The 24,982-nt window shown below is 47.5% G+C and overlaps 11 protein-coding genes across 11 annotated transcripts in view; 7 read left to right on the top strand and 4 right to left on the bottom strand.

The window, feature by feature from the left end:
• UREG_05887 (uncharacterized protein) overlaps positions 1 to 3,339 on the top strand; it is a gene marked incomplete at both ends in the record, with an annotated part of 4,662 nt that extends 1,323 nt beyond the window's left edge. Inside the window, 4 exons of the mRNA XM_002585152.1 lie at positions 55 to 1,515; positions 1,570 to 1,929; positions 1,971 to 2,983; positions 3,249 to 3,339. Of these exons, the coding sequence (XP_002585198.1) occupies positions 55 to 1,515; positions 1,570 to 1,929; positions 1,971 to 2,983; positions 3,249 to 3,339 (2,925 nt within the window). The remainder of the gene's footprint in view (positions 1 to 54; positions 1,516 to 1,569; positions 1,930 to 1,970; positions 2,984 to 3,248) is intronic.
• Positions 3,340 to 5,795: 2,456 nt separating this feature from the next.
• Positions 5,796 to 6,293, top strand: UREG_05888 (uncharacterized protein; the record flags this gene model as incomplete). Its single annotated transcript, XM_002585153.1, has 2 exons — positions 5,796 to 5,876; positions 5,940 to 6,293. 2 exons carry the CDS (start codon positions 5,796 to 5,798, stop codon positions 6,291 to 6,293), a joined length of 435 nt encoding a protein of 144 aa, XP_002585199.1.
• A 909-nt stretch (positions 6,294 to 7,202) lies between these two features.
• On the top strand, positions 7,203 to 8,647 carry UREG_05889 (uncharacterized protein; the record flags this gene model as incomplete). Its single annotated transcript, XM_002585154.1, has 3 exons — positions 7,203 to 7,205; positions 7,266 to 7,541; positions 7,676 to 8,647. 3 exons carry the CDS (start codon positions 7,203 to 7,205, stop codon positions 8,645 to 8,647), a joined length of 1,251 nt encoding a protein of 416 aa, XP_002585200.1.
• Positions 8,648 to 9,249: 602 nt separating this feature from the next.
• On the bottom strand, positions 9,250 to 9,746 carry UREG_05890 (uncharacterized protein; the record flags this gene model as incomplete). The annotated part of the gene is made up of 3 exons (XM_002585155.1): positions 9,250 to 9,309; positions 9,353 to 9,614; positions 9,691 to 9,746. The coding sequence occupies 3 exons, from the start codon at positions 9,744 to 9,746 to the stop codon at positions 9,250 to 9,252; spliced, it is 378 nt and encodes a 125-aa protein (XP_002585201.1).
• A 368-nt stretch (positions 9,747 to 10,114) lies between these two features.
• UREG_05891 (elongation factor 1-beta) lies at positions 10,115 to 11,169 on the bottom strand (the record flags this gene model as incomplete). Its single annotated transcript, XM_002585156.1, has 5 exons — positions 10,115 to 10,135; positions 10,189 to 10,397; positions 10,451 to 10,806; positions 11,030 to 11,069; positions 11,130 to 11,169. 5 exons carry the CDS (start codon positions 11,167 to 11,169, stop codon positions 10,115 to 10,117), a joined length of 666 nt encoding a protein of 221 aa, XP_002585202.1.
• A 340-nt stretch (positions 11,170 to 11,509) lies between these two features.
• Positions 11,510 to 13,891, top strand: UREG_05892 (heat shock protein 78; the record flags this gene model as incomplete). Its single annotated transcript, XM_002585157.1, has 1 exon — positions 11,510 to 13,891. One exon carries the CDS (start codon positions 11,510 to 11,512, stop codon positions 13,889 to 13,891), a length of 2,382 nt encoding a protein of 793 aa, XP_002585203.1.
• Positions 13,892 to 14,440: 549 nt separating this feature from the next.
• UREG_05893 (uncharacterized protein) lies at positions 14,441 to 17,483 on the top strand (the record flags this gene model as incomplete). Its single annotated transcript, XM_002585158.1, has 11 exons — positions 14,441 to 14,558; positions 14,772 to 15,147; positions 15,214 to 15,601; positions 15,652 to 15,729; positions 15,889 to 16,243; positions 16,302 to 16,398; positions 16,595 to 16,649; positions 16,851 to 16,885; positions 16,934 to 17,015; positions 17,067 to 17,178; positions 17,233 to 17,483. 11 exons carry the CDS (start codon positions 14,441 to 14,443, stop codon positions 17,481 to 17,483), a joined length of 1,947 nt encoding a protein of 648 aa, XP_002585204.1.
• Positions 17,484 to 18,123: 640 nt separating this feature from the next.
• Positions 18,124 to 20,132, bottom strand: UREG_05894 (uncharacterized protein; the record flags this gene model as incomplete). Its single annotated transcript, XM_002585159.1, has 2 exons — positions 18,124 to 19,886; positions 19,940 to 20,132. 2 exons carry the CDS (start codon positions 20,130 to 20,132, stop codon positions 18,124 to 18,126), a joined length of 1,956 nt encoding a protein of 651 aa, XP_002585205.1.
• Positions 20,133 to 20,819: 687 nt separating this feature from the next.
• Positions 20,820 to 21,797, top strand: UREG_05895 (uncharacterized protein; the record flags this gene model as incomplete). The annotated part of the gene is made up of 2 exons (XM_002585160.1): positions 20,820 to 20,903; positions 20,958 to 21,797. The coding sequence occupies 2 exons, from the start codon at positions 20,820 to 20,822 to the stop codon at positions 21,795 to 21,797; spliced, it is 924 nt and encodes a 307-aa protein (XP_002585206.1).
• Positions 21,798 to 22,082: 285 nt separating this feature from the next.
• UREG_05896 (uncharacterized protein) lies at positions 22,083 to 23,093 on the top strand (the record flags this gene model as incomplete). The annotated part of the gene is made up of 3 exons (XM_002585161.1): positions 22,083 to 22,553; positions 22,613 to 22,791; positions 22,859 to 23,093. The coding sequence occupies 3 exons, from the start codon at positions 22,083 to 22,085 to the stop codon at positions 23,091 to 23,093; spliced, it is 885 nt and encodes a 294-aa protein (XP_002585207.1).
• A 309-nt stretch (positions 23,094 to 23,402) lies between these two features.
• Positions 23,403 to 24,839, bottom strand: UREG_05897 (uncharacterized protein; the record flags this gene model as incomplete). The annotated part of the gene is made up of 1 exon (XM_002585162.1): positions 23,403 to 24,839. The coding sequence occupies one exon, from the start codon at positions 24,837 to 24,839 to the stop codon at positions 23,403 to 23,405; it is 1,437 nt and encodes a 478-aa protein (XP_002585208.1).
• Positions 24,840 to 24,982: the final 143 nt, after the last annotated feature.

The raw sequence follows: 24,982 nt of genomic DNA on the forward strand, positions 1-24,982 counted from the left end.
AATATTGCATTACAACCTAACCAGCAGTTAACCCCCCAACTTTCCGCTCAACAGCAACAGCAGCAGCGCAAGACATTGTTCACTCCTTATCTTCCTCAGGCGAACTTGCCTGCTTTGCTCAACGATGGCCAGCTCGTCACCGGCATCTTACGTGTCAACAAAAAGAATCGTTCCGATGCTTATGTCACAACCCCTGACCTTGACGCAGATATCTTCATCTGTGGCAGCAAGGATAGAAATCGTGCCCTTGAGGGTGATCTTGTTGCTATCGAACTCCTAGATGTCGATGAAGTCTGGAGCCAAAAACGTGAAAAGGAGGAGAAAAAGAAGCGCAAGGATATCACTGATACCAGGAGTGGCAGCTCTGCTGGCCTTGAGAGAGGCAGATCGGAATCTGCTACAAATGGAGAATCGCAAGTCGCCCCTGATGGAAGTATTCGTCGACGGGGTAGTCTGAGACAACGCCCAACGCAGAAGAAAAACGATGACGTCGAAGTTGAAGGCCAAAGCCTCTTGCTCGTCGAAGAAGATGAAATCAGCGATGATCACAAGCCGTTATATGCGGGACACGTGGTTGCCGTTATTGAACGAGTACCTGGGCAGATGTTTTCTGGATCCCTTGGCCTCCTCCGTCCTAGTAGCCAAGCAACAAAGGAGAAACAGGAAGCCGAGCGCCAGGCGAGAGATGGCGGCCATAGCCGACCTCAGCAAGAGCGACATCAAGATAAGCCCAAAATTGTTTGGTTCAAACCCACCGATAAACGCGTACCTCTTATTGCAATTCCCACAGAGCAAGCTCCCCGGGATTTCGTGGAGAAGCACCAAGATTATGCAAACAATATTTTCGTGGCTGCAATCAAAAGATGGCCCATTACTTCTCTCCATCCATTTGGAACTCTAGTTGAGCAGTTGGGCTCCATGGGCGATTTGAATGTTGAAACTGACGCCCTTCTAAGAGACAACAACTTTGCTTCCGATGAATTTTCGGATGCTGTCTTGAAGAACGTTGGTTTCGAAAATTGGACTGTGGAGAGTGAGAGTGCCGCGTCCTTGGCCGCTCGTCGTGACTTCCGCGACGAAAAGATTTTCACCATTGACCCCAATGGCTCGAATGAGTTGGACAATGCGATTCACTTGAAACAACTTAGCGACGGTAAAGTAGAAATCGGCTTCCACGTTGCCGATGTCACTCATTTTATTAAACCCAACTCTCTCGTGGATAGAGAGGCTAAGAAACGTGGCACTGGGGTGTACTTGATGACTCGCATTGTGAACATGCTACCTCCTCGGCTTTCTAGTAATATCTGCTGCCTCCAGCCAGGTGAAGACCGTTTCACGATCAGCGTAGTCTACCACATTGACCCCAAAACGGGCATCGTCGAGGGCGAACCTTGGATCGGTAAAGGTATAATTAAGAGTTCAGGAAAATTAACATACGATGAGGTCGACGCAGTTCTTTCTGACAAGGACGTTGAACTGCATGCGGCAACTATCGCCGACATAAAATTGCTGAATGTAAGATTTTGGACTTTAACCCGTGCAGTCTCTTCACTAACAACTTAACTTCAGTGTATTGCAACCAAGTTTAGAGAAGCCCGCTTCGGGCATCGCTCAGCGGACGTACCACCCCTAAGACTCTTCTATCAACTTGATGACGAGAACGTACCAGTCTTTCACAATATCTTTGATTCCTCCTCGGCTCATGAATTGATGGAGGAATTAAGTCACAAGACAAACTCACTCGTTGCTAAACGCCTCTTTACAGTTTTGCCTCAGAAAGCTCTCTTGCGTCGTCAAGCATCGCCCAATTACAGAAGACTTGGAACATTCGTTGATAGGATGACTAGGCTTGGTTATGAAATGGATTCTTCGAGTAGCGGGAGCCTACAGACTAGTCTTTTCAAGGTTCAGGATGTAGATTTGCGAAAGGTGCGTATGCATATCTTGAAATCTAGAATATTTCTAACTAGCTTTCTCAGGGCATGGAAACACTCCTTGTCAAAGCTATGCGCCGCGCAAAGTACTATACAGCTGGGTCTGTCCGAGACGACGATCGACAGCATTATGCTTTGAATCTACCTCTTTACACTCACTTTACTAACCCATCACGACGTTATGCGGACATCGTTGTCCATCGGCAGTTGGATGCGATCATAAATAACGTAGAATTCTCAGAAGATATTGAGAGTCTAACCAAAATTGCCGATCATTGCAACAATAAAAAAGACTCTGCTCAGAATGCGCAGGAGCAAAGTGTGCACATTGAGTCTTGCCGGATCATTGACAAGAAACGCCAAGAAATCGGTGGTGATCTTGTCAGTGAGGGCATTGTCCTTTGTGTTTACGAGTCCGCATTCGATGTGCTTATTCCAGAATTCGGCTTTGAAAAACGAGTTCACTGTGACCAGCTACCTCTAAAGAAGGCAGAGTTCCGCAAGGATGAACGTGTACTTGAGCTCTATTGGGAGAAGGGCGTGCCATCTTCTGCGTATATTCCCGAGGACGAGCGTCCAAAGCCTACGCTAAGTTCGCGGGCTGCTAATGCCGCTGCTGCTGCCCGACAAGCAGAAGAGGCGAGGCAACGAGCGAGAGAGAGAGAGGAGGCACAGAGGAAGCAAACTGAAACCGGAACCATGTCGACCGACGATGTTGACGCTCTCTTCGACGATGATGATGACGACAGCATGTCAGAATTGGCAGAAATGACTGCTGGGGTATCATTAAATTCGCCGGCTGACCGTTCTACCCAGAGCATGCCGCCATCCCCAACAAGGAATGGCCGTGTCCAAACCCCCCACCGGACTCAATCCGACCCGAAAATAGCGACAAGCGCGGCTGAGACTCCAGAAGGTAAACTCACGAACAAAGAAAAGTACCTTAAGCTTTTCAAGCTCCGTGAAGAAAATGGCGAATATATACAGGATGTTACGGAGATGACAAGAGTCCCAATCATTCTCAAGACTGACCTTACCAAAAGTCCACCGTAAGTCATCCATAAGCTATACACACTTTAGCCGTAGCTAACGTTATTTTCCAACAGTTGTCTGACAATTCGGTCTGTGAATCCATATGCACTTTGAATGAAGTAACGACAAACTGGCAGTTTTCTGCATAATATCCACTGGAACCTTTAGACGTTATCTCTTCACCTACGAGCCGGCAGCCCCGCCTATTATCGGGCCTTTTGAACATACACCATCTTGCTACTCCGAACCAGTTTTTGTCAGGCTAGCTTCCTATTGATATAGCGTTCCATACATGAGGTCTCCTTTTCGGCGTTTGGCACCATCGTTCCTGGCTGCGCATTCTCCCACGTCATTTTATCCAGTTACAAGCTGAGAGCGTCAGGTTGAGGGGGTGGGTTGATGGACCTTTACGATTACAGACTCAGCATAAGTGATCTGGTAGCGAACATCCATTTCCAGATTATTATAACCAGAATGTTGGATTCTACTGTTTATGGATTGCTACTTGGACAGTACTTGTCTAGTAGCTTGTCTATATACCTATTTCCGATATACATGTTTGCGAAAATTGTTGCGCCAGACAGATTGATCCAATATGTTTTTAATCGCCTATTGCATGCATTTATTTATCATTGTTAATGCGCCTTTACATAGCAAATCAAAAAATGTGCTTTTTTTTTTTTTTTGTGAATCCCCCTCACAACACACAATTCAACATGGAGTAAGGAGACGTTGCAATCTCGATATGACCCGAATATCCAAATCTCCCTTTCCATTCGATCGGAGTTTTGAACCCTTGACTCTCTAATGCCCGTCAGGGATGAGAGGAATAGCGAACCAGCGGTTGAAATGCAGATTGCTTTACACTTTCCCGGGGGCCCAGTGCTTCATGCTAGAATAGTCCATGGCATTGGTATTTCTGATGGTGGATTTTACGATGAATGAGCCCCCGCCTCCTCTGGCTGTCAGATAGCTCTTTGTGTATGAGTACTCCGTACGGAGTAGTTAGAGAACAATATACTTTGCCAGTTGCGTGTGGCGTGTCCCAACTCCATCTACAGGGGAGTTTTTGTCGTCATGGGATAGGAAGTGATGCTATTCCGTACAAGGATATAGAATATTTTCAATCTTTCCCACTCTTTCTGGGTAGCTTTTTTTTTTTTTTTTTTTTTTTTTTTTTGGTTTTCCATAACCAATAGGTCTTGCACGGGGAAGAGTTGATTTTCTTTGTTCTTGGTTGGTGTATCAAACTCGTGAACGTACGGAGCAGCTAGTTCTTCCAGTTTGGGGTAGCTCTCTGGTTAATTAACTATGGAGGAATTGCTATGTCTAGCACCCTGTAGTTGAATCGGCACTGTGTTGCTTGGTTGTGCTGGTGGCAATCCATCTGAATCAGTGTCTAGCCATTTTGAAACTTCAACGAAGAGCGTTCGAATTCTGAAGGGAAGAAGAGTCGATGTCGAAAGAACGAGAAACTCCAGAACTCCTCCTCGGCGCGCCACCAGCATGGTTCGCCCGCAGCCCTTCCAGGGTCTCCATGAGCTTCTCCGGGCGGTGCCCCCCAGCTGACGATTAGTAAAGAACGTCGCGGTTAGGGTGGCAATATCGCCAGGGGCCGCCAGGGACAACTTGCATGGCCAGACCAAGCCAGCAACTAATGGTTCCAGTTCCGCCCTACCCTTTGTTCTCCCAAAGCTGTAAAATCACTTGAACAGTGCAATCATGTCTAGCCGTCCGACTTTCTAGCCTCTTCACATCCACATCTGCTGTTCAGCGGGCCGATCTCCTGTGGGCCATGCCCAAGGGACACGACGTGGATACTACTCGGCTCTCGCCCGCACTGAAGCAACGCCTTTGTTGACGCTGGCGGCTGGAGGTCCCACTTAATTGATGCTATTTTAAGGCTCTGCCACCCACACTCGTCTGGGCTGGTGACGCGCTGCGAAACACTTCTTACGAATGCAGCTGGGTTCATCGCCTGAAAGATCAGCAAGCATTTGCCAACATTGCGGACAAGCTTGGTGGCTTGAAGGGAGAAGCTTCAAGAAAAAAAAAAAATGCCAGGCATTCGGATAAAGGTGGAGAATTGGGATAGCAGCAAGAGCACGATTTGGCAGGGCAACCCTTTGTAAGATGAAACGGCTGGAAATCCTTCCAAATAACCAATCGATCGATCTGTGCGGATGGGAAGAACTCGAGCAGAGTACGGAGTATTCTGGATGGTCGGCTGTTTTCGACTGGATCGCCTGGATCGTTTGTAGCCGCCTGCGTGGAATGGTGGCTGATGGACCTCAAGCAAAATGCCGCGACGTCAAGGGAATAATGGTCAAGGAACTCACTGTGCTTTGATCGAGGGGCGTGGATGGCTGGCGACCGGAGCCCTCCGTAGAGATGCAGCCAGACTACCTCGTTCATGCGAACATGGCCTTCACTGCTCCACGAGAGGATCGCTTGCTGGCCTCTTCGCCAGCCCGGCGATGCGCCCATCCAGCAGGGCTCAATAACCAGCCAAGGAGGCGGTGATCCTGGCCGAAACAATTCTACGCTCGGTGGGCCTGCATCGCCCAATAGAGTTGCGATTGTCGCAGGGATGAGGGCCTCAAATCGGAATGCGGACAGCCAGCCGCCCAGCGTGATTCCTATAAAGGATGACGAATCCCCCGGTGAGCTGCGTTTTCTTCATTTTTCTTTCCCCTTCTGCTTGCATTCACCAACAGCTCACCCGTGTATAATAATAATACCTTCCGGTTCTTTTACACAAGCAACCCACGACCCTTCTCGCTTCCTACCAACAAAACTCACAGTCGTTATCTGTTGACTTGCTTCAAAATGCGTTTCTCCTTGATCTCGTCTGTCCTTGCCTTGTCGGCTGTTGCTCTTGCACAGACCACTAGCGGAGAGGACTCGCAGGTAGGCTCAATCTTTTGGGTTATTTCGATATTTTGACCTCAATTCTGATTCTTTGAACTACAGACCATCTCTCTTGACGACCCCGTCCTTCCATCAACCGGGTCGGTGGCCGTGCCATCAGAGACTCCTGCCGACCCAGCCACCGATACTGGCAGCGCCTCCATTCTCCCAGTCCCACCAACTGTCACCATCTCGACAGATGGCCCCATCGGCACTGCCCCAGGCGGCACTGGCAGCAGCTCCATGCCCGGAAACGGCACCTCGACCTTCCAAACCGAAACCGAGAGCCGTACCGTCAGCGCGCCAACTGGTACCGCCACCACGACTTCCTCTGAGGGCTTTGCCGCTCCAACCAACGGCCCGCAGGCTGTTGGCCTCGGGCTTGGCCTCGGTGCTCTCATCGCCGCTTTCCTTTAAATGGACTTTCGATATCAAAGGCGCTTAATGTTTAAAGAGAAACCCACCCGTTGTCCTGTGAATAAACTAGATTGTATGCTACTCTGGACCTGGGCACGATAAAAAAATTATTTTGCAATTTGGAGGATTCAATTTGGCCCAAGGCTTTTGGCATTGTTTTCGAATACCCTTAATAACTGTCTAATTGTATGCGGATTCCAGACCTGGCGTTTAGATTGCCGTCATCTCCCTTCATACGTGTTATGTGCTTTCGACAACATGAACTTTTTTGGGATCGTCTTTTGAGAATTTAATAAAAACACAAATAATACAGCCAATAAAGCTTCTTATATCAGAGTGTTGACGTTATCCATTCATGCCAGAGTTGCACTGCTTTTTGTCTCGGCCCTGTTCTGTACACATATGCACGATTGATTTGCTAGGTCTCACTAACGTCCGGTTTGCATTGAAAGGTTTCAGTGATACCAAGGGGTTTTGCCTGGGGCGAGTGGCACAGTCAGCTTTGCAATAACCAACCATTGTCAAGCGTGGTGTGACTTTGTTGTTTATTTTGATGATTTGCGGTCTGAGCACGCAGCAAAAGTTGAAATGTGTCCACGTTGTCAGGGGCAAATGGAAGATTCCTCGTCCTCAGGAACAAACCTCGTCCAATCACCGAATTCGGCTTGGCGCCCGATGCAACACACGCCAAGCTATTATGTAAGCATAGACGCGTCGAGCGACGCGTTTGTTGTGGGAAAGCAATATTGCCTGTTTGGGTTAGGAGTGTTGGTAGCTGGATCAACGGGACTGTCAACAAGCAGGCATAACAATCATGCAGTACAGAATACTTCTGAACATTCATCCTCTGAGCTACAACACATATACAGAGTAATACTAGTTGATCATTTTATTAGTGGCAAAGGTGCAATGGTAAGCATTACTACCTAACCGCCAATCAGTCTTATTACCCTCGTCTAATCTATGAAGTAGGCTTCCGGCTTTCGAAGACTCCTTGCAGACCATACTTCCCTTCATAACTCCGACCTCCCGCCAAACTATCTCTTCCCTCCTTCGACCACTCACTCTTCCATTCCCGATGATCTACGACAGCTCACGATCTTCCTCGCCGGACCACCAGTAACACCCTACTCCCAGGGTCTATGGCGCCTGCACCTCCGAATTCCAGAAGATTATCCCAGAAGCCCACCAAAGGCGGCATTCAAGACGCGGATATGGCACCCGAATGTGGAAGAGTCAACGGGCGCGGTATGCGTGGATACTTTGAAGAGAGACTGGGATCCGAAACTGACATTGAGAGATGTGCTTATTGTGAGTCTTGCCCTTTTCTTTGCGGTTTACTCCAGTCGTGTGTCACGATGTTAATTCATTGGGAATGACAGACGATATCGTGCCTACTTATTCATCCCAACCCGGACTCGGCTTTGAATTCTGCAGCTGGTGCACTTTTGCAAGACGATTACGAGGCGTTTGCGCGTCAGGCGAAGCTAATGACATCGATACATGCGCCCGTCCCACCGCACTTGAAAGAGTTGGTATCCGGAGCGAAGCGAAGGGGTGAGGATCCAAGTGCAAAACTCGAGGAAAACACACAACTATCGGTATCTGTTCAAACGAGCAAGACGACAAGAACGACGTCTTCTGTGGTGATGAAGAGAAAAATCTCCTCCGTGGGACCAACATCCACATCCAATTTGGATATTAGACTTAAGAGCGATTGCTTACCGGAAGAGGGGTTACCAGCCCAACCAGAGGAAGAGCCGGAATCTGACGGCGAATGTGGCAGTGCATCAAAAGAAAACGACCCTTCACTGTCCCCTTCTCCCGTCATTATGCCAGCCCCCAGCCCGCGCAAAAGTATTCTTGGCAAGCGACCGCTTGCTGCTATTGCGCCGCCCGAGTCAGATGAGATTGTCGTCATCAATGACGACGACCAGCGTGACTTCAACTCTCTCAGTGCGTCCGAGAGGAATATTGTTTCGAATATAACCAGCAGTGACTATAATCAATTACGAACCCCACAACGCAAATCTCCTAAGCTTTCCGAGCTGGGAAGAGGGTCCATTAAAGCGCCTTCTCGATTTCATATTTCAAGTGATGTCTGCAACAAACCCGGCGATATATTCAAGGGAAATATCGCTGCGAGTTCGGCTCGAAACGTCCGACAGTTACCTGTCCCCGATCCATTTCCTATGTCCAATGATTCAAATTCCTCTCTTTCCTGTAGTGGCCTCGGTTTGTCCAATGCTGCCTACGAAGATCCATCTAAACACTCCAGAAGAATACCTATCGCCCGTAAGGTTCCAGGTTCTGGGGTCAAAACGAAACCGCGAACTGGACTTCGACGGTTATAAGACAGGGTCGTTTTGAGGGATAAGCGGATGCGTAGCAATGAAAGAAGTATCCTTAAGAAGAACATCTTGTATTTGGCATTCCACATCCCAGTAAGACATCTGGTAGATGGATATTCGTTATTTCTATTACCTTAGACTGATTGGGTAGAATATTCTAAATCAAATTAGAATTCTTTGCCGCACAGAAAGGAGACGACTCCGCTATATTGAAAACTTCCTCCGTCGATGGATGGATACTTAACCTCCCATAACATCCACCAGAAGCTGCGATTATCTGCTACATACTTCAACGTATTCCACTCAAGGAGCTTGAATATGTGTCTCGATATTTCGCGATTTTCGGAGCTAGGCTCTGGGTAGCACTCAGGCGTCTCCGTCTGGATAGCAAAAATGCTTTGAGAATATCGGCCGGCTCGCTTCCATGAGACTTTGATGTGAGACCATAGATAGTGATCCAAGGGGCATATTGGAGTTCAAGAAAAGGGTATTTTATAGTACAGTTCAATGCAGGAAAGATACCTGTTGAAACCAATCGTCAGAAAATCTTTTCCAAGTAAACCAAATCTTGCTCATAAGAACTTACTCTCCATCCCCCGGAATCATTACTTCGTTGACACCTCATCCCTCTGCCTCTTCCATTCCCGAAACTCCTTCCTCTTCGCCTATCACCAAAAAAACCCGCGTCAGCAAACAAAAAACACCCACCCGACGGAGGAGAACATATCCCATTACCCTAATATCAATAAACGCCCGACGCTCCTCCAACCCTAAAAACGGATTCTCCGACCCCCCCTTCCTCTCAATCTCTCCCGCCCACGCACTCCAGCTGATGGGCTTCGGCTTCTCGGCGCCCAGGACAAGGCCAAAGATCACAAGGACGACCGCGACTAGGGTTTCGAGAGTGATGTCGAGGGGAAGCGGGTGTGTGCTGCCGTATAGAACGGAGTGCTCGTGGGCGGAGTAGCCGCTGTGGGTTATTAAGGGGGGTGAGTTAGCCAACGGAGCTGTGTGATCTTGAAGGACAAGGGGCGTGGTAAACTCACGCGTGGGCAAGGAAGATGAGCCCAAAGGTGGTCAAGAGACGTGAGGGGAAAGTCATGGTTACTGGTGAAGCGGAGCCTGCAGATGGATAATGCTCCGGGAATACAATCTGTAGGCAATCGACATTTGGATGACGTTCCTGGTTGAAGTTCTGCCGATGCCAAGACCGGAGAGAAGTTTTGAGCTTTTTATGCTGGGTGTTTTGGTCAAGCCCAAACAGCACCCGTACACCTTTGAGCTTATGCTCAAACCGAGAGAGAAGGATTACACAATACAAGGTGATGGTGAGAAATTCATTAAATCATTTTCATTGATTTTAAGATAGCTAAGACTCATCCTAGCTTTCAAACGCATTTCGCGCATGCAAAGATTATCATATCTAATCATTATCCATCACCACCTCATTAAATCTGATTCATCGCTTGCTTAGAGTTTTTGCATAGCAGCCTATAAACACGTTAGACGACGAATTGAAAACGAAAAAAAAGCAGGGGTCTTACAATATCGGTGGACTGGACATGGTCCTCATCCTCTTCGATCTCCTCTTGGAGGTCGCTAAGAGAAATTTTCTCATCCTCGACGACAAGATTGATTTGCAATTTCTTGATGCCGAAGCCAACGGGAACGAGTTTCGAGGCACCCCAGACGAGGCCGTCTTTCTCGATAGCTCTAACATTGGCTTCCAATTCCTCTAAGCTGGTTTCATCATCTGCGCAAAGTTAGCACCGGTTTTCTCTCGCCGTTGAGCATGGAATAGCCTACCCCAGGGCTTAACTTCCAAAGTAACAATTGACTTGGCGGCAGGCTTGGGTTTAGCGGCCTTCTTCGCCTTATATTCAGCCAATCTCTTTTCTCTTTCGGCAACGACTTCTGGGTCTTCTTCTTCCGACTCGCTGCCAAAGAGGTCCATGTCATCATCATCTGCCTTTACTGGAATCTCGGCATTCTCTGGGCCATAGGCGGTATAAGGCTTGGAGGAATCTCCTGGCAAAGAAGAGAAGTCTGACTCGTAAGAAGCAATGTGCTTATACCAACGAGCAAGGTGGGGATATTTAGCCGCATCAGGGGCAGCCTTGAGGGCCTTATAAGTCACAACATCGGCTTGAGTAGGAGCATATCTATGTACAACAGGTTAGATACGTTATTTGACAAGAATCTCTTCATAGTTGCACGGCGGAATAGAATACAAGACGATCAGAGGTGCGAAAATCGCTATTGTGCGTAGTCATCCAGCGGTGTCTTAAGCCGCCTCATAAACACGGACCAATTTTTTCTCATCATAAGCGAAAAAGGGTAGAGGGAGAGGGTTGGGAAGAGGGAACAGTGTGCAGAGTAACTTACCCCTCAACATAACTGTGTGTGGACAGGTAGATATTGGCGACTGGGCAGAGTGATTAGCCAAAGCCAGCGAATGTACGATTGAACAGCAAAGGTAGCTTACTGGCAAGGCCAGAATCCGCGGAGAAGTCAGCGAAACCCATTGTGACAAAGTGTGGTGAGGAAAAATCGAGAGGTGAAGAATGTTTTGTGAGGAGGAGGGGTGGTTGGAAGTTGAAGGTTTCGATTGTTGTTCAAATTTTTCCTAACAGGTGGAGCTCGTGCCAGGGAGCGAAGGGTGCTGAGTCATCGTGTCACCTGACCGTCGATGACCGCATCAATAATTTGCCATTCCGGGGAAATTGAAGCTGCGAGAGCTTTCGAGAACGCTCGGAGACGAGGGAAGTATATAACACCGGGTTTGGGAATGTCGAATCCCTTTCGTCTGTGTCCTGGGACACTGAACTAACTAGCGCTTTTGTTTTCATTGGCAGCATGTCGTCAATGGTATTATCTCAATTGTCGAGGATTGGTGAGCGTTTTACGGTGCGAGCGTTTCCAGGCATATCTCGATCCCGACTACCTAATCGAGTCTCCGGACACCGCATTGCTCTATCTCGTCGGCCGATATCCTTCTTCCCTCCATCCTCAAGACTCGGCTTCAGTTCGCCAAGCTTGGTTCGCCATTACGCAAATGGCCGACCGCACCCTCCAGGCGGCACTCACCGCATGAATTTGGGTGGTGAACCCGAGAAGCCAGCCCTCGAAGAGTTTGGGGTGGATCTCACTGCTAGGGCTAGAGACGGCAAACTTGACCCAGTCATTGGTCGCGATGCGGAGATTCACCGAACGATCCAGATTCTATCTCGGAGGACTAAAAACAACCCAGTGTTAATCGGTGCAGCTGGTACAGGTAAAACTGCCGTGCTGGAAGGGCTGGCGCAGCGTATTGTTCAAGGAGATGTACCAGAGAGCATTAAAAATAAAAGAGTGATCGCTCTAGACCTGGGCCAGCTCATTGCAGGCGCGAAATTCAGGGGTGATTTCGAGGAAAGACTTAAGAAAGTACTGAAGGAAGTTGGCGACGCTCAAGGAGGTGTGATTCTGTTTGTGGATGAGTTGCATACTTTGCTTGGTCTAGGGAAAGCCGAAGGAAGCATTGATGCGAGCAATCTCCTAAAACCTGCTTTATCCAGAGGCGAGCTACAATGTTGTGGAGCGACCACGCTGAACGAGTATCGGCAAATTGAGAAAGATGTGGCGTTAGCCCGTCGATTCCAGCCGATTTTAGTTGATGAGCCTACAGTTGCCGATACCATCTCTATCTTACGAGGAATTAAGGATCGATACGAAGTGCATCATGGTGTGCGAATTACAGATGGAGCACTCGTGGCCGCTGCCACATACAGCAACAGATATATCACAGATCGATTTCTTCCAGATAAGGCTATTGATTTAGTTGATGAGGCAGCTTCGGCCTTGCGCTTGCAACAAGAATCGAAACCTGACGCCATCCAGAAATTAGACAGAGAAATCATGACGATCCAAATAGAGCTTGAGTCACTTCGAAAGGAGACGGACATCGCTAGCAAGGAACGCCGGGCTAAACTTGAAGAACTACTGAAAGGAAAGCAAGATGAAGTCGGCGAGCTAAACAAAGTTTGGGAAAAGGAGCGCGCTCAAATCGAAGGAATCAAGAAAACCAAAGAAGAATTGGAGCGAGCTAGGCTGGATCTTGAGCAGGCGCAAAGAGAAGGGAACTTTGCTCGGGCGGGTGAATTAAGATATTCTGTTATACCGAACCTCGAGCTAAAGCTCCCAGAAGAAGGCGCCACGGTGTCCGCTACGGATGGCCAGAATCTCATCCACGATTCTGTTACCGCTGACGATATTGCTGGTGTTGTATCCCGTACAACAGGTATTCCAGTCAATAAACTAATGGCTGGTGATATTGAGAAGTTGATCCACATGGAAGACACCTTACGAAAATCCGTTCGTGGGCAGGACGAGGCACTTTCTGCTGTCGCTAACGCTGTCCGAATGCAAAGGGCTGGCCTCAGCGGTGAAAATCGCCCATTGGCGTCATTTATGTTCCTTGGGCCAACAGGCGTTGGAAAAACCGAACTATGCAAAAAGATGGCCGAGTTCCTGTTTTCGACGGAAACCGCTGTTGTCCGATTTGATATGAGTGAATTTCAAGAGAAGCATACCATTAGCCGATTGATTGGGTCTCCCGCCGGCTACGTTGGCTATGAAGATGCTGGCCAGCTAACTGAAGCAGTCAGAAGGAAGCCGTATGCGGTGCTCTTATTCGACGAGTTTGAGAAGGCCCACCGTGATATATCATCTCTACTCCTCCAAGTACTAGACGAAGGCTTCCTTACTGACGCACAAGGCCATAAAATTGATTTTCGAAACACATTAATTGTTCTCACATCAAATCTGGGTGCCGATATCCTTGTCGGAGCAGACCCTACACGTGGAGATGAGATCTCCCAGGAGATTAGATCAGCCGTGATGGCCATTGTTCAGTCGTCTTACGCACCTGAGTTTTTAAACCGAATAGATGAGTTCATCATCTTTAGGAGACTCTCCCGACAAGCATTGAGAGATATCGTGGATATTCGGCTACGAGAACTTCAGGCTCGGCTTGATGATCGTCGAATAACCCTAGAAGCAGGGGATGAGATCAAAGACTGGTTATGTGATAGAGGTTACGATCCAAGATACGGAGCTCGCCCACTGAATCGGCTCATTTCAAAAGAAATCGGCAATCATTTAGCCGACAAGATTATTCGTGGTCAAGTTACAACGGGCCAATCCGCCCGTGTTGTCTTCAATTCTGACAAAACCGGGCTCGACATTGAAGCCAGCTCCTCCGCATAATACTTCTACGGAACTAATTTAGCAACATTCATGATTTATGATTTACCTTGCCTTTGTACAACATTTTGATTGAAAAGTGATTTTTGGAAAGGGGAGAGGTAGGGAGTAATTTTACTGTATGTATATTGTACCATAGCACTGAAACCCGACTCCTCAAGTGAAATATACTGGAATATTTTACGAATTACCGCATTTGGTATTTCTCACCTCACTTCCTGTTTGCTCCTCCAGCGACGAACTATTGCAATTGCAATAATCATTTCTTTCGTTTCTTACTTATTGGACCTGTGCGTACGCCACTGAGATCAGACAATGCCACCACATGTACCAAAACGGCCATTCGCGAGGCGGAAAGCTGCCGATTCGTCGTTTCGCAAGAAGGGTGCCCGTGTGGCTGCAAGATCTCGTGGTTCGAGGGTGACACAGTTGCGGGATTCCACGGTTAATCCAACCATCCCGGAAACACCTCAAACGATAAACAGTACCGAAACTAACCAGGTTGAAACTATTTCTGATGACGATGGAGGTGATGATTTGTGTCAAGTTGTCATGGCCATTGATATGAGGGACCGTGGGACAGTCGGCTGCTCTTATTATGTTGCTGACGAAAAGAAGCTCTATATTCTAGCAGATATCATCTACGGAGGGATAGATGTAGTGGAAACTCGTGAGTATTCCATAAATTTGTTTTCGGACTGGCGCTGATAAAAAGAAAGTCAAGCTTGATGTTGAACCTACGCTTGTCATCCTTTCGATCCGTGCAGATCGAGACATACAGGACCCAAATAAAATGGGAAATGACGATGCTTCTTTCGGCAACGGTAGGAAACCCAGATTCTCCTAGTCGTTGGATGCTCGTCTGACATACAACTTTGTCTAGATGCCCAGTTCAGGCTCCCTTATCATCTAGATGTTCGTCCGTCCCAAGAGTTCAATTTTGAAACTGCTAGGACTAAACTTTCAAATCTCAAACTCGGGCAAGCGACTGATATCCCCAAGTTTCTCGTCCCGGGAAATGAGTTTTCTTATGAACGTACAGCTAACGGGGCGGATGGGGGCTTTACGGAAGAGCAAGGAAAGTTGTTGCACCTTGCTAGCACTGTCGATATGGAGAACCACGTTTCAATTGGATGTGCTGGTGCGCTTATAAGTTACCTTCAGAGAAAACGTTCAACCCAGTATCTTCAAGGCGACTTAACGGGTGATCACTTATCGAGAATCCAGGCAATTGAGATGCTGAGCCTGGATAGTAATATGTGAGTACTAGCTCCTGCCTTATCAGTAGAGATAAACTTACAGTTCACTGTAAGGTTCATTAACAGGGACACACTATCATCGCTTCAAATTATCCAGTCAGAATCTCATCCAAATGCGTTTAACCAAGGCCCTGGACAATCATCTTCCGGTTCAAAGGAAAGCTTGTCAATTTACGGCCTCTTTCATCGATTCGCTCGCACTCCGCAAGGCAAGGCAAAGTTGAGGCAGCATTTTCTTCGTCCTACAATCAAGCCGAATGTCTTACGCGAACGACATGACTTCATTAGCACATTCCTCCGTTCTGAAAACGTTGATGCTACGGAGAAACTGATAACGAGCTTAAAAGGAATCAAGAATCTTCGTCCGGTTATGGTTCACCTACAAAAGGGCATCAGTACAGGACATGCTAGGTTCAAGGGCTTTAAAAGCGTCGTTTGGGCTACTCTTCTAGAGGTACGGTAAGAGAAATCGTAGAATAGCCATACCAACTAATTTGTCAATAGTTTGCATATCATGCCATTGATATCCATGAAATTCTGAAAGAGGTTATTGGAATGGAAAGCCTAGATTTGTGTGTGAAGGTATGCTCGAATATCAAGCGTTTCCTTCCTTTGGCTAATGTGATTAGGGAATGCATAAATTGGAATTGGCCAAACTTCATCAGATCGGAAGGTCCATTTACGAGACTGTATTTACATGCATAAACCCTTTGCATCTTGCCGAGTCTAACATGTGCGTAGGTGGACCTAGAAGCCTCAGTCCAGGAGCACCGAACTATCGTTAAGCCCAGAGTTGACCAGGGATTAGACAAATTGAAAGAAACGTACAATGGCATGGATTCGTTACTCAGCCAGGTCGCAGTTACGATTGCAGCTACACTTCCAGAAAGACTGGGTAATGAGCTGAATGTTATTTATTTCCCTCAACTTGGGTTTAATATTGCAATACCACTCAATGAGTTTAGGAGACCAGTGTATGATGGAGGAGACGAAGGATGGACACAAGTGTTTACTACCGAAAATCGCGCTTATTTTAAGGATTTTCGTATGCACGAGATGGACGAGAAACTGGGTGATATGTACGGGAATATATGTGGTTTGTCTTTTTGGGATTGAAACTTGATGAATTACATAGTCATACTGACTATTAATAGAGAAAGAGATCGAGATTGTTTATGAGCTTGCTCAGAACATTCTGAGTTATGAAGAGATGCTTATTGAAGCGTCAGATGTATGCGGAGAAATCGACAGGTACGTTATTACGATTTCCATGATTTGACTACCTGAAGAGGAAGGCTTACGCAAATAGTCTCCTTGCATTTGCTCAGGGGGCAAGTTTATATAAATTAATACGACCGCGAATGACAGAGGAAAATGTTATTGACATAACAGGAGGCCGGTAAGAAGAGTTCATCAAAAGGTGGCTTGATATGCTGATGCAAAACAGGCATCTCCTACACGAGGCCACTGTACCTTCGTTTGTTCCCAATGACACGCTTTTGGTAGGTGGGAAGGGTTGCAGACGGGATCACGCGTTCGAAAGCGATCTTGAATACTCTGATGGCTCTAGGGTTCCAGATTCCCGGGCTGGTCCAAGTATGCTTCTGCTTACAGGACCCAATTTCTCGGGGAAAAGTGTGTACTTGAAACAGGCAAGGAGCCAAAATGTCTTCGAATAGAGACGAATCGTTAACCCAAGTTAGGCTGCACTTATCGTCTACATGGCCCATATAGGGTGGTGAGTAATAATCTTCGAATTCTCAAAGGCCCTCTAACGGATTTTTAGCTTCGTTCCAGCGGAGGTTGCGACGATTGGATTTACTGATAAAATACTTACTCGCATATCATCTCGAGAGACCGTTTCTAAAGTAAGACATTGTCACTCTGACCGGCCGCTGCGACATTAACACGGAAAACAGACTCAAAGCACATTTGCAATCGATTTGCAGCAGGTCGCTTTCGCGTTGGCCTACTCGACAAATAGGAGTCTTATAGTCATTGACGAATTTGGCAAGGGAACGGAGTCTACCGGTAGGTCTGGAACGCCTTGCCTCGTCTTCTACTTCTAAGCTGCCTCTACTACAGACGGAGTGGGCCTAGCATGTGGCCTGTTCGATTATCTTTTAAATTTGGGTGACGAACGCCCAAAGGTCATTGCTGCGACACACTTCCACGAGATGTTCGAGCATGGGTTCTTACAACAAAGACCCGAACTCCAGCTTGGATATATGGAAGTCCAGATGGATCATTCCGCCTCGGAAGTGGAAGATCAGATCACATATCTGTACAAGTGGGTGCCAGTTGTCGACCATATGCTGTCTCTTGGATTATGCTAAGTCAAACGACGAATTATTAGTTTTCGATTTGGCCGTAGTAGCGAAAGCTTCGGAACAATGTAGGTTTGTGACTTTTGAACGTTTCTGTAGTATAGTGCTCACGGGCATAGATGTGCTGCGATCAATGGTATCGACTCGGCTATTGTCTCACGAGCGAATGAAATTGGTGAATTATCACGTCGTGGAGAGGATTTGGTTACTGCCTGCGCCAAAATGACAGCTGTAGAAATGAATGAACTCGAGGATGCTGTAAGTTGACAGACAACCAAAAAGCTAGAGGGAATTTGAAAGTACGCTAAAGAAAGAATTGAATAGGAGAACATAGCGAGAAAGTTCCTTGAAGCCGACTTTTCTCAACCAATTTCGAATGGCAGTGAAAAAAGTCAAGGGGAGACAATCGCTTCTGTCCTTAACAGTATCATCGAAAGTGGTAGTGATACTAGCCCAAGCGGAAGGGCTGAAGTTGACATGACTGAGAGCACATATGAGATATAAGTCTGGAAAATTTCTGAGAGGAGCCCGAATAATCAGCGGTTATATGGGGAGTTTCCTACAATCAAGGTTGGGGGACTAAGTGGTCAGGGGGATGGCCTGAATTTTCGGAATCATAATCATGTCTTTTTTCAAGTATTCGGTATATCTACAATTTGACGCTCTTGACCAGGTTTTTCTTGATACCCGTCAACTCTCCTCCATAGCCACCAGGACCCTCTCCTCCCTTGTATACCTGGCGTATGCTACCCAGCTTCTTCTTCTTTTGCTCAAACTTCTTCCTCTTCTTCACACGAGGATTCCGTACGTCCTTGTTTCTCTTTGGCGCCAAACCCTTATTTTTCTCGATAGCATACGTGATGGCGCGCTTTCCGTCAGGGCCGATTTCTTCTTGCACTTCAACGCGACCGCCCTCACGAGCCGCCTCGGTATATGCGTCCGCAAGTTTCTTCTTGTTCTCTTTCTTCTGTTTATTCCGGCCAGCGACGTAATCATAATAATCCTCACTATCGGAGCCACCTTCCCCTCTAATCTCCTTCGCAGCTCGATAGTCCTCGTCATCACTGCCCCCACCAAGCCGTTCCAACTCGTTAGCTTCTCGACGGCCTCGTTTTTCAGCCTTTTCATTGAGGCGGGCTTGACGGTCTTTTAAACGCTCACGATACGGTATATCTGCGTCGCCGCCGGCTTCACGTCCTGCGGCACCACGTTTGTTCGCTTTTTGCGCAATCTGAGATGTATAGAAGCGTAAAGACTTCTTTTTCTTGGCCTTCTCTGCCGCTTCATGGGCCGTGAGAGAAGTTTCATCACCAAAATCTGAATCATCATCAGTAGGGATGGGTTTATTTTGTTTAATTTTCAATTTCTGCGACCCATAAGGTTCCAGCTGCTTGGAGAGTTCTTCCAGAGCCGCTTCCGTTTGGCGCAGCCGTTCTGCCCGCCGTAAATCTGACTCTTTTCGAGCTTTATCGGCAGCTCTTTGGGATTTAGTCTTCTTGATTTTGTTTGCTGATCCTGTTGCCTTCAATTGCGAGTCCTCAGCTCTTGAAACAGCTTCCAGAACACGCTCCTTTGGCATTGCATCGCGGACAAAGTCAGAGGATTCCGGTTCTTGAATACTTCGCACATCCTCCCACTGCGTCCGACAACTGACTAGAGTTTCCATGATTTGATGTTCTCTGAGCTTGGCTGGTGCTATTGCAAGACAACGTTCCTTGCAACCCCGCGCGGGTGACGCTAGAAGCACAAGATACATGCAAATGGCTCCTAGATACGCGGAAAGGGCGCGCCATTTTATCAATGGAACCGAAATGCTATTACCCACACCCGGTATTATTTGTGCAACTGCTTCTGAGAGCTCCTGGTGTACTTGTTGGAGGACAACGAATTCCGCTGACAGCGGCTCGAATTCGGGGTATCGCTGCTTCAATAATGACAAGCGATCGGCAGAGCTCATGTCATCAGAAATCTGTAGTTCGGGTAAAACTTCGGTGACCGTATCGCCTTTGATTTGGTCGTGTTCCCCTTCGTCAGGCTGCGGTACAAACCAGTCCGCTTCGTCCACCCCGAAATCCGCATCATTCATGGACTGCAGCTTTTTCTGTTGGATTTTCTTGGCTTCCGCTTCCTCTTCCAGCGCATCGCCCTCGGTCTCAATGATGTCTGCATCGTAGTAATCCTTCTTGGAGGATCCCCATCCACCTACTTCGTCTTCTTCAGCTTTCGCGTCTTCTGACAACGACGGACTCAAGGGTTCCCGGCTCCGTAATTTAGATATCTTCTTCGGCACGGAATGCCTAGTATCGTCCTCCTCGTATCCTCCTTCGTCTATCTCATCGTCGTCGAAATCGTCTTCATCCGAAGCTGAAAGGTAGGCATGTATCTCTTCGTCCGATACCTGCAGCAGTTCCTCTGCGGTCCTCTATCAGCAAAGTCACTGCGATTGATCAAGGCGTATGTTATACCGTCTTCTGCTAATCTCCGTCTCCGTTTGGCCTCTGGGCCTTCTTCCAGCAAAACTTGATCCCGTCCAGCCTGAAATTCATCTGCGGAGTCGGCGAATTGTTCGTCTGGATCGAACCGCGAGTTGTCATTGTAGGTAGTATATTTCGAGGCCGATTGGCCGGCAGAGGCCCTAGACTTTCTTTTTTTGCCCATAACTGTGGAAGTACTATTCACAGATCTAACTGCTTGCGACGGTGAGGTTTATATGCAATGCATCAGTTTCGCAAAAAAATTATCCGTGTAATGGTCATACGCCCTAGTACGGAAAAGATCCAATCAAATTACGAGGATGGAGACTGCGTATTGAGTTGTGACTATACCGCTTTAGGGAAGGCCATACTAAAGCTTGCATCCATCAAAAGCTCCTGAACAGCGCGCACTTCTTGTTTTGACTGCAAAATATCTACTTTCTATCAGTTAAACAGGTCTTTGTTGCCGCTCATTTCTTGTATCTTGACGTTACTTCTTGCTCTGAACAGGGGCAGGGTGCTAGTGACCAGTTTTCCTTCCTTTTGATACCCACCATAGCTGTAGCAAGAGCTTCGTTTCCGTTCCTTCTTTCTTTTCTAGCTGCTATATTGCTACGTATTGGATACTTTTACGGTCTCTGGCCCTTTTCTCCAGATGACATTCTCAAATTTTGAACTGGGAATAGCCGTCGCTCTTTTTATCCCATTTATATATCTATCAGTGACAATGCTGGGTTTCACCACCACCAATAATTTCGTGGTTCAGGGGAGGGTATGCGAGTTCTTTTCTGAATACTGATATATGAGCTAATTAGTTTCAAAGACGGTTGTGATTACAGGTGGCTCAGAAGGCATGGGCAAGAGTGTCGCCATGGAGCTGGCTCGAAAAGGGGCAAACGTGGTCATCGTGTCTCGGACCGTGGAGAAGCTTGAAGCTGCGATAAAAGAAATCAAGGTATGGAAAATGAACGTATCCCAGCCAATATGAGCTGATATTCATCATCTCTAGGCTGCTGCATTCAACTCAACGAGCCAGAGATTTCACTACATCAGTGCGGACTTGAGAGACGCCGATGAAGCAGATCGAATGCTCTCGGAAGTGACTGCGTGGAACAATGACATGCCTCCTGACATCATGTGGTGCTGTGCCGGACAATCTTTACCTGGTTATTTCGTCAATACCTCGCCGCAAACCCTAAAGGATCAAATGGATACCGTCTATTGGACCGCTGCCTTTACGGCCCATGCTACACTAAAAAGGTGGCTTGTCGCTGCTTCGCCTGGTCAAAAGCCTGAGATTATGCGCCGTCGCCATCTTATCTTTACCTCTTCCGCAGCTGTGTTTGTTCCCATACCCGGATATGGCCCTTACACTCCGGCTAAAGCGGCAATGCGCGCCCTTTCCGATACTTTGGTCCAAGAAATTGAGGTTTATAACGGAGCGAGGACAAATCCACGAAACATTGCGCCACCAGCAGATGTAAAAGTCCATATTATCTACCCAATGGGTATTCTTTCACCTGGATTCACCTATGAGCAGCAGATAAAACCCGAGCTAACCAAGCTGATGGAAGAGGCGGATAAACCACAAACCCCTGAGGAGGTTGCGAGAATTTCTATCAAGGGGCTCGAACGTGGCGAATATATGATTACAACGATGCTCGTTGGAACGCTTATGAAAGCAAGCGCCATGGGAGCCAGTCCACGCAACTATTCAATTCGCGATACTGTCACAAGTTGGGTTAGTAGCCTTGCTTTCCTCTATGTTATCCCTGACTTGACTTCAAAGGCCTGGAATTGGGGCCGAAAATATGGCGTTCCAGAGGCAAGTGAGCGCCGTCGTAGCTGATCCAGCCCGAGGAAAAGCTCTACACTTTGTACGTATTTGTTATCCAGACAATCAAAATCATAAGATCAAAGTCCAAGTTGCCTATTTAAGCGAAACAGTGATGGCAGGGGCCTTCAATGGCTATTGTTGCCAAACACATTGTTCCTTCCCGAATCGAAGAACCGTTCAAAATGGAGAGCAGGCCGGTTGAACGACCACCTCAGGAACATTGCCGCTGGCATGCCATTCTCTCCTTGACCTGAGAAAGACTCCTTCGATTCACAGTGCATCCGTTTCATTACCAAAATGAAGACGCTTCTTGCGTTTTGGCTTCTGACCGTCCTCGCGGCAGCAATTGAGCCTCATATGGTGGAGCAAAGTGATCCTTCCGCCATAATCCCCGACAACGAGAGCCTACCATTGGAACCGGTGATTGCGTGTTGGAACTCGCTTGACTGTTCAATGGGGCAAATCGAAGCGATGAAAATGAAAGATCGCCTAGCGTTTCTGCAGTTCATGGCGAGATGGAAGCTTGGTCCGCTGGTGTCTGTCAACCAGTTCAGAGCAGTTGAGGGTACCATGGACTTTTTCATCAGAAAAAGTATAGGGGGTCAGAAGACCTGGATGTCTTATGTCAATGCCGCCGTCGTGGAAGCCATCCAGCGTGGCGCGGCGATTTCGTTGGATGAGTCCCAAAATACAGGCGGTAATCCAGCCGCATTGAAATGGGCAGACTATTTCGACCAGCGGAAAGCAGGAAAATTAATGGATCGTGACGTGAGCATTCAGCTCCTGACTCTAATTATCTTCCCCTTGCCAACTGGAGTCATTGACAGACGCATGATCGTGCCTGGGCGCTTGCGGAGCAAACTGCGGTCGAATACGGCATCCGAGTTGCCGACTCCAAACCTGACATCCAAGCACCAACTCTGAGGGAGCAACGATGGCAGTACTCCACAAAGATCTACCGAATGTTGATGCAATACCGTCGAACGCTTCTTTGGCTTATCAAAACGTGGGTTCTCTCAGTTCCGGAGTGCGAACATATGACTGGATAAGAGATGGCTAACGATATCTCATAGTGCTTTCACTTTCACCAACCCCAGCTTGCCAATGGCCTCGGAAGCTTTCATGGACTGGTTCACAGACGTAACAGATGCAAGTTCAACTGGATTCTTGGCAGATGTTGTCTGGCGACTGTGCGCGCTAGGTCTATCTTGGGACGGCGAGGAGCCAATTCAAGAAGGTCAAGCAATATTTGAGTTGGCCACGGATTTTTGGGAAGAGTTCCAGATGAGCAAGCATCTGAATTATTAGCTAGATCAGTAAGCAAGATGGATCTGCTGATTTCGGAGCGGAATAGCGTATCAGAAGGCTAGTCAGATTTTGTAGTGTTTTAGTAAACTTATTCGATGCGAAATATTTGCGGAGTACTCCGTACCTTCTGCTGCATGTAGTGCATTTGCATTTCCTAGGAGTTCCATTTGGTATTTGACTAGATCTCATCTTGATATTATTCGATCTTGCATTAAATTGGAGTGGAAGCCAAATTTTGACACCCAAGTGTTATGCAATTTAGAGGAGAATAACCGGATTGAAACCGCTTCAAGTCTGCGCAGAGCCTGGTCAGCCGTTGAGGGGTGCAGTGACAGATTCCCAGTCCTTCAATTTCCGGTCTTCCTTCTCTGCAAGTTTCCTCTCTATAAACGCCCCAATCCCTTCCCTCTCGTCTTTCGTCAACAACCGAAATCGATCTTCCAGGTCACCAGCCCCAAAAAATCTCCTATCGATTTTTGCCCAGTAAATCATATCAAACGCCCAACTCCTCCTTGCTGCATAGTTCACCCAAAAATCCCCAGTTTCCCAGCTCTCTTTCATGTATCTTGAAAGCCTGTCATTTTCTGTGATTATGCCGCGTCGGATGGCATGTTCTTCCTTCTCTTGCAAAGCTTCAAGGAACGTTTTCAAGCGGCGTTCGTACTTTTGTGTCCAATCGTCCAACCCTTCGGGCCAATATTCAGGGAGTTCGAGTAGTAGCCAGAAGGGCGGGCTTCTGGCAAACTCTGCTGGTGCCGCATAGGTAAATTCCCAATCAACCGCTCCAGTAACCCTGAATTCGGCATCAGCGAGGACGTTAGCTGGACGGAAATCGTCGCAGAACAATTTGAAGGGGCCGTGGTCATATTTGCAGAGGCGGCGTTCCCGGGCAAGCTTGCGGAACAGACATCGGGCAATATATTTTTGTCTGCAATCTTCTGCTGAATGGATAGCATCATTCCGTTGATATTGTAGGTGGTCCATATGCATCTCGGCGAGCGCGAGGTAGTATGAAGATGCTGTTTCAAAGGTTGATTGGGGTAATAGATTTCGCGGCAAGTTTCCCATTTGGACGAGTTCATTCATATTTAGAGTCAAAGGGCGGTATCTAGCAGTCCAAACATCGTCAAAATCATCGTCCTCGTCTTCCCTCCCTATACAGCCAATTCTCGAGAAGGAAGGTTTGTGCATCTGGAGCAAAATATCGCTCATCTGTCCATATGCAAGCTTAAGTCGATCCTCAGATATCTCGGGATACAAGACTGGCCTCTCGATACCCGGGCGGTCCGGAATGTTAAGTGCATCAACAAGATCATGCTCATGATCAAGATAGTCCATCACAACGAATGGACCCATATTGCTTGGACTTTCTTCTGCCGTACCGTAACCAAGGACGTGGGGGACAGAAAAGCTCATGTGTTGTTCTAAAAAGCGCATCACCGAGATTTCCCGTTTCAGCTTTTCCTCTGGAAACATGGATGTACTCGGGCATGGGAACCGGATTATTGCAGAACGGCCATCTCCAAAGGTCATGCGCAGGAAAACGTTGAAAGCTCCTTTTCGAGGTCCAAGCAAGGTGTCAGGAACACCCCCCCTTTTATCGGCTAAGATTGTCCCGGCTTTCCTTAGAATATCGCGGTTAAAGAGTGTATCAGTTTTCCATTTTGCGAAAATCTCATCTCCCCTGTCTGATGCAAGAGAATCAAATTCCATGCATTCTGCGTTTGTGACTGGTGCAAGCGCCATGGTTGAAAGCAAAGGATGATGGAGAGCCGATGAATGTCAAGGCTCAGTGTAGAAGGAAGAATATAGCATTACTCCGTATGCGCACGGTTATCGATATTGAAGAAGCAAAGTCAGAAGGCGCACAGCCAAAGATTCAGCCTTCA

Source organism: Uncinocarpus reesii, genomic scaffold (genome assembly GCF_000003515.1).
Source record: "Uncinocarpus reesii 1704 scaffold_3 genomic scaffold, whole genome shotgun sequence".
Classification (NCBI taxonomy): Eukaryota; Fungi; Ascomycota; class Eurotiomycetes; order Onygenales; family Onygenaceae; genus Uncinocarpus; species Uncinocarpus reesii.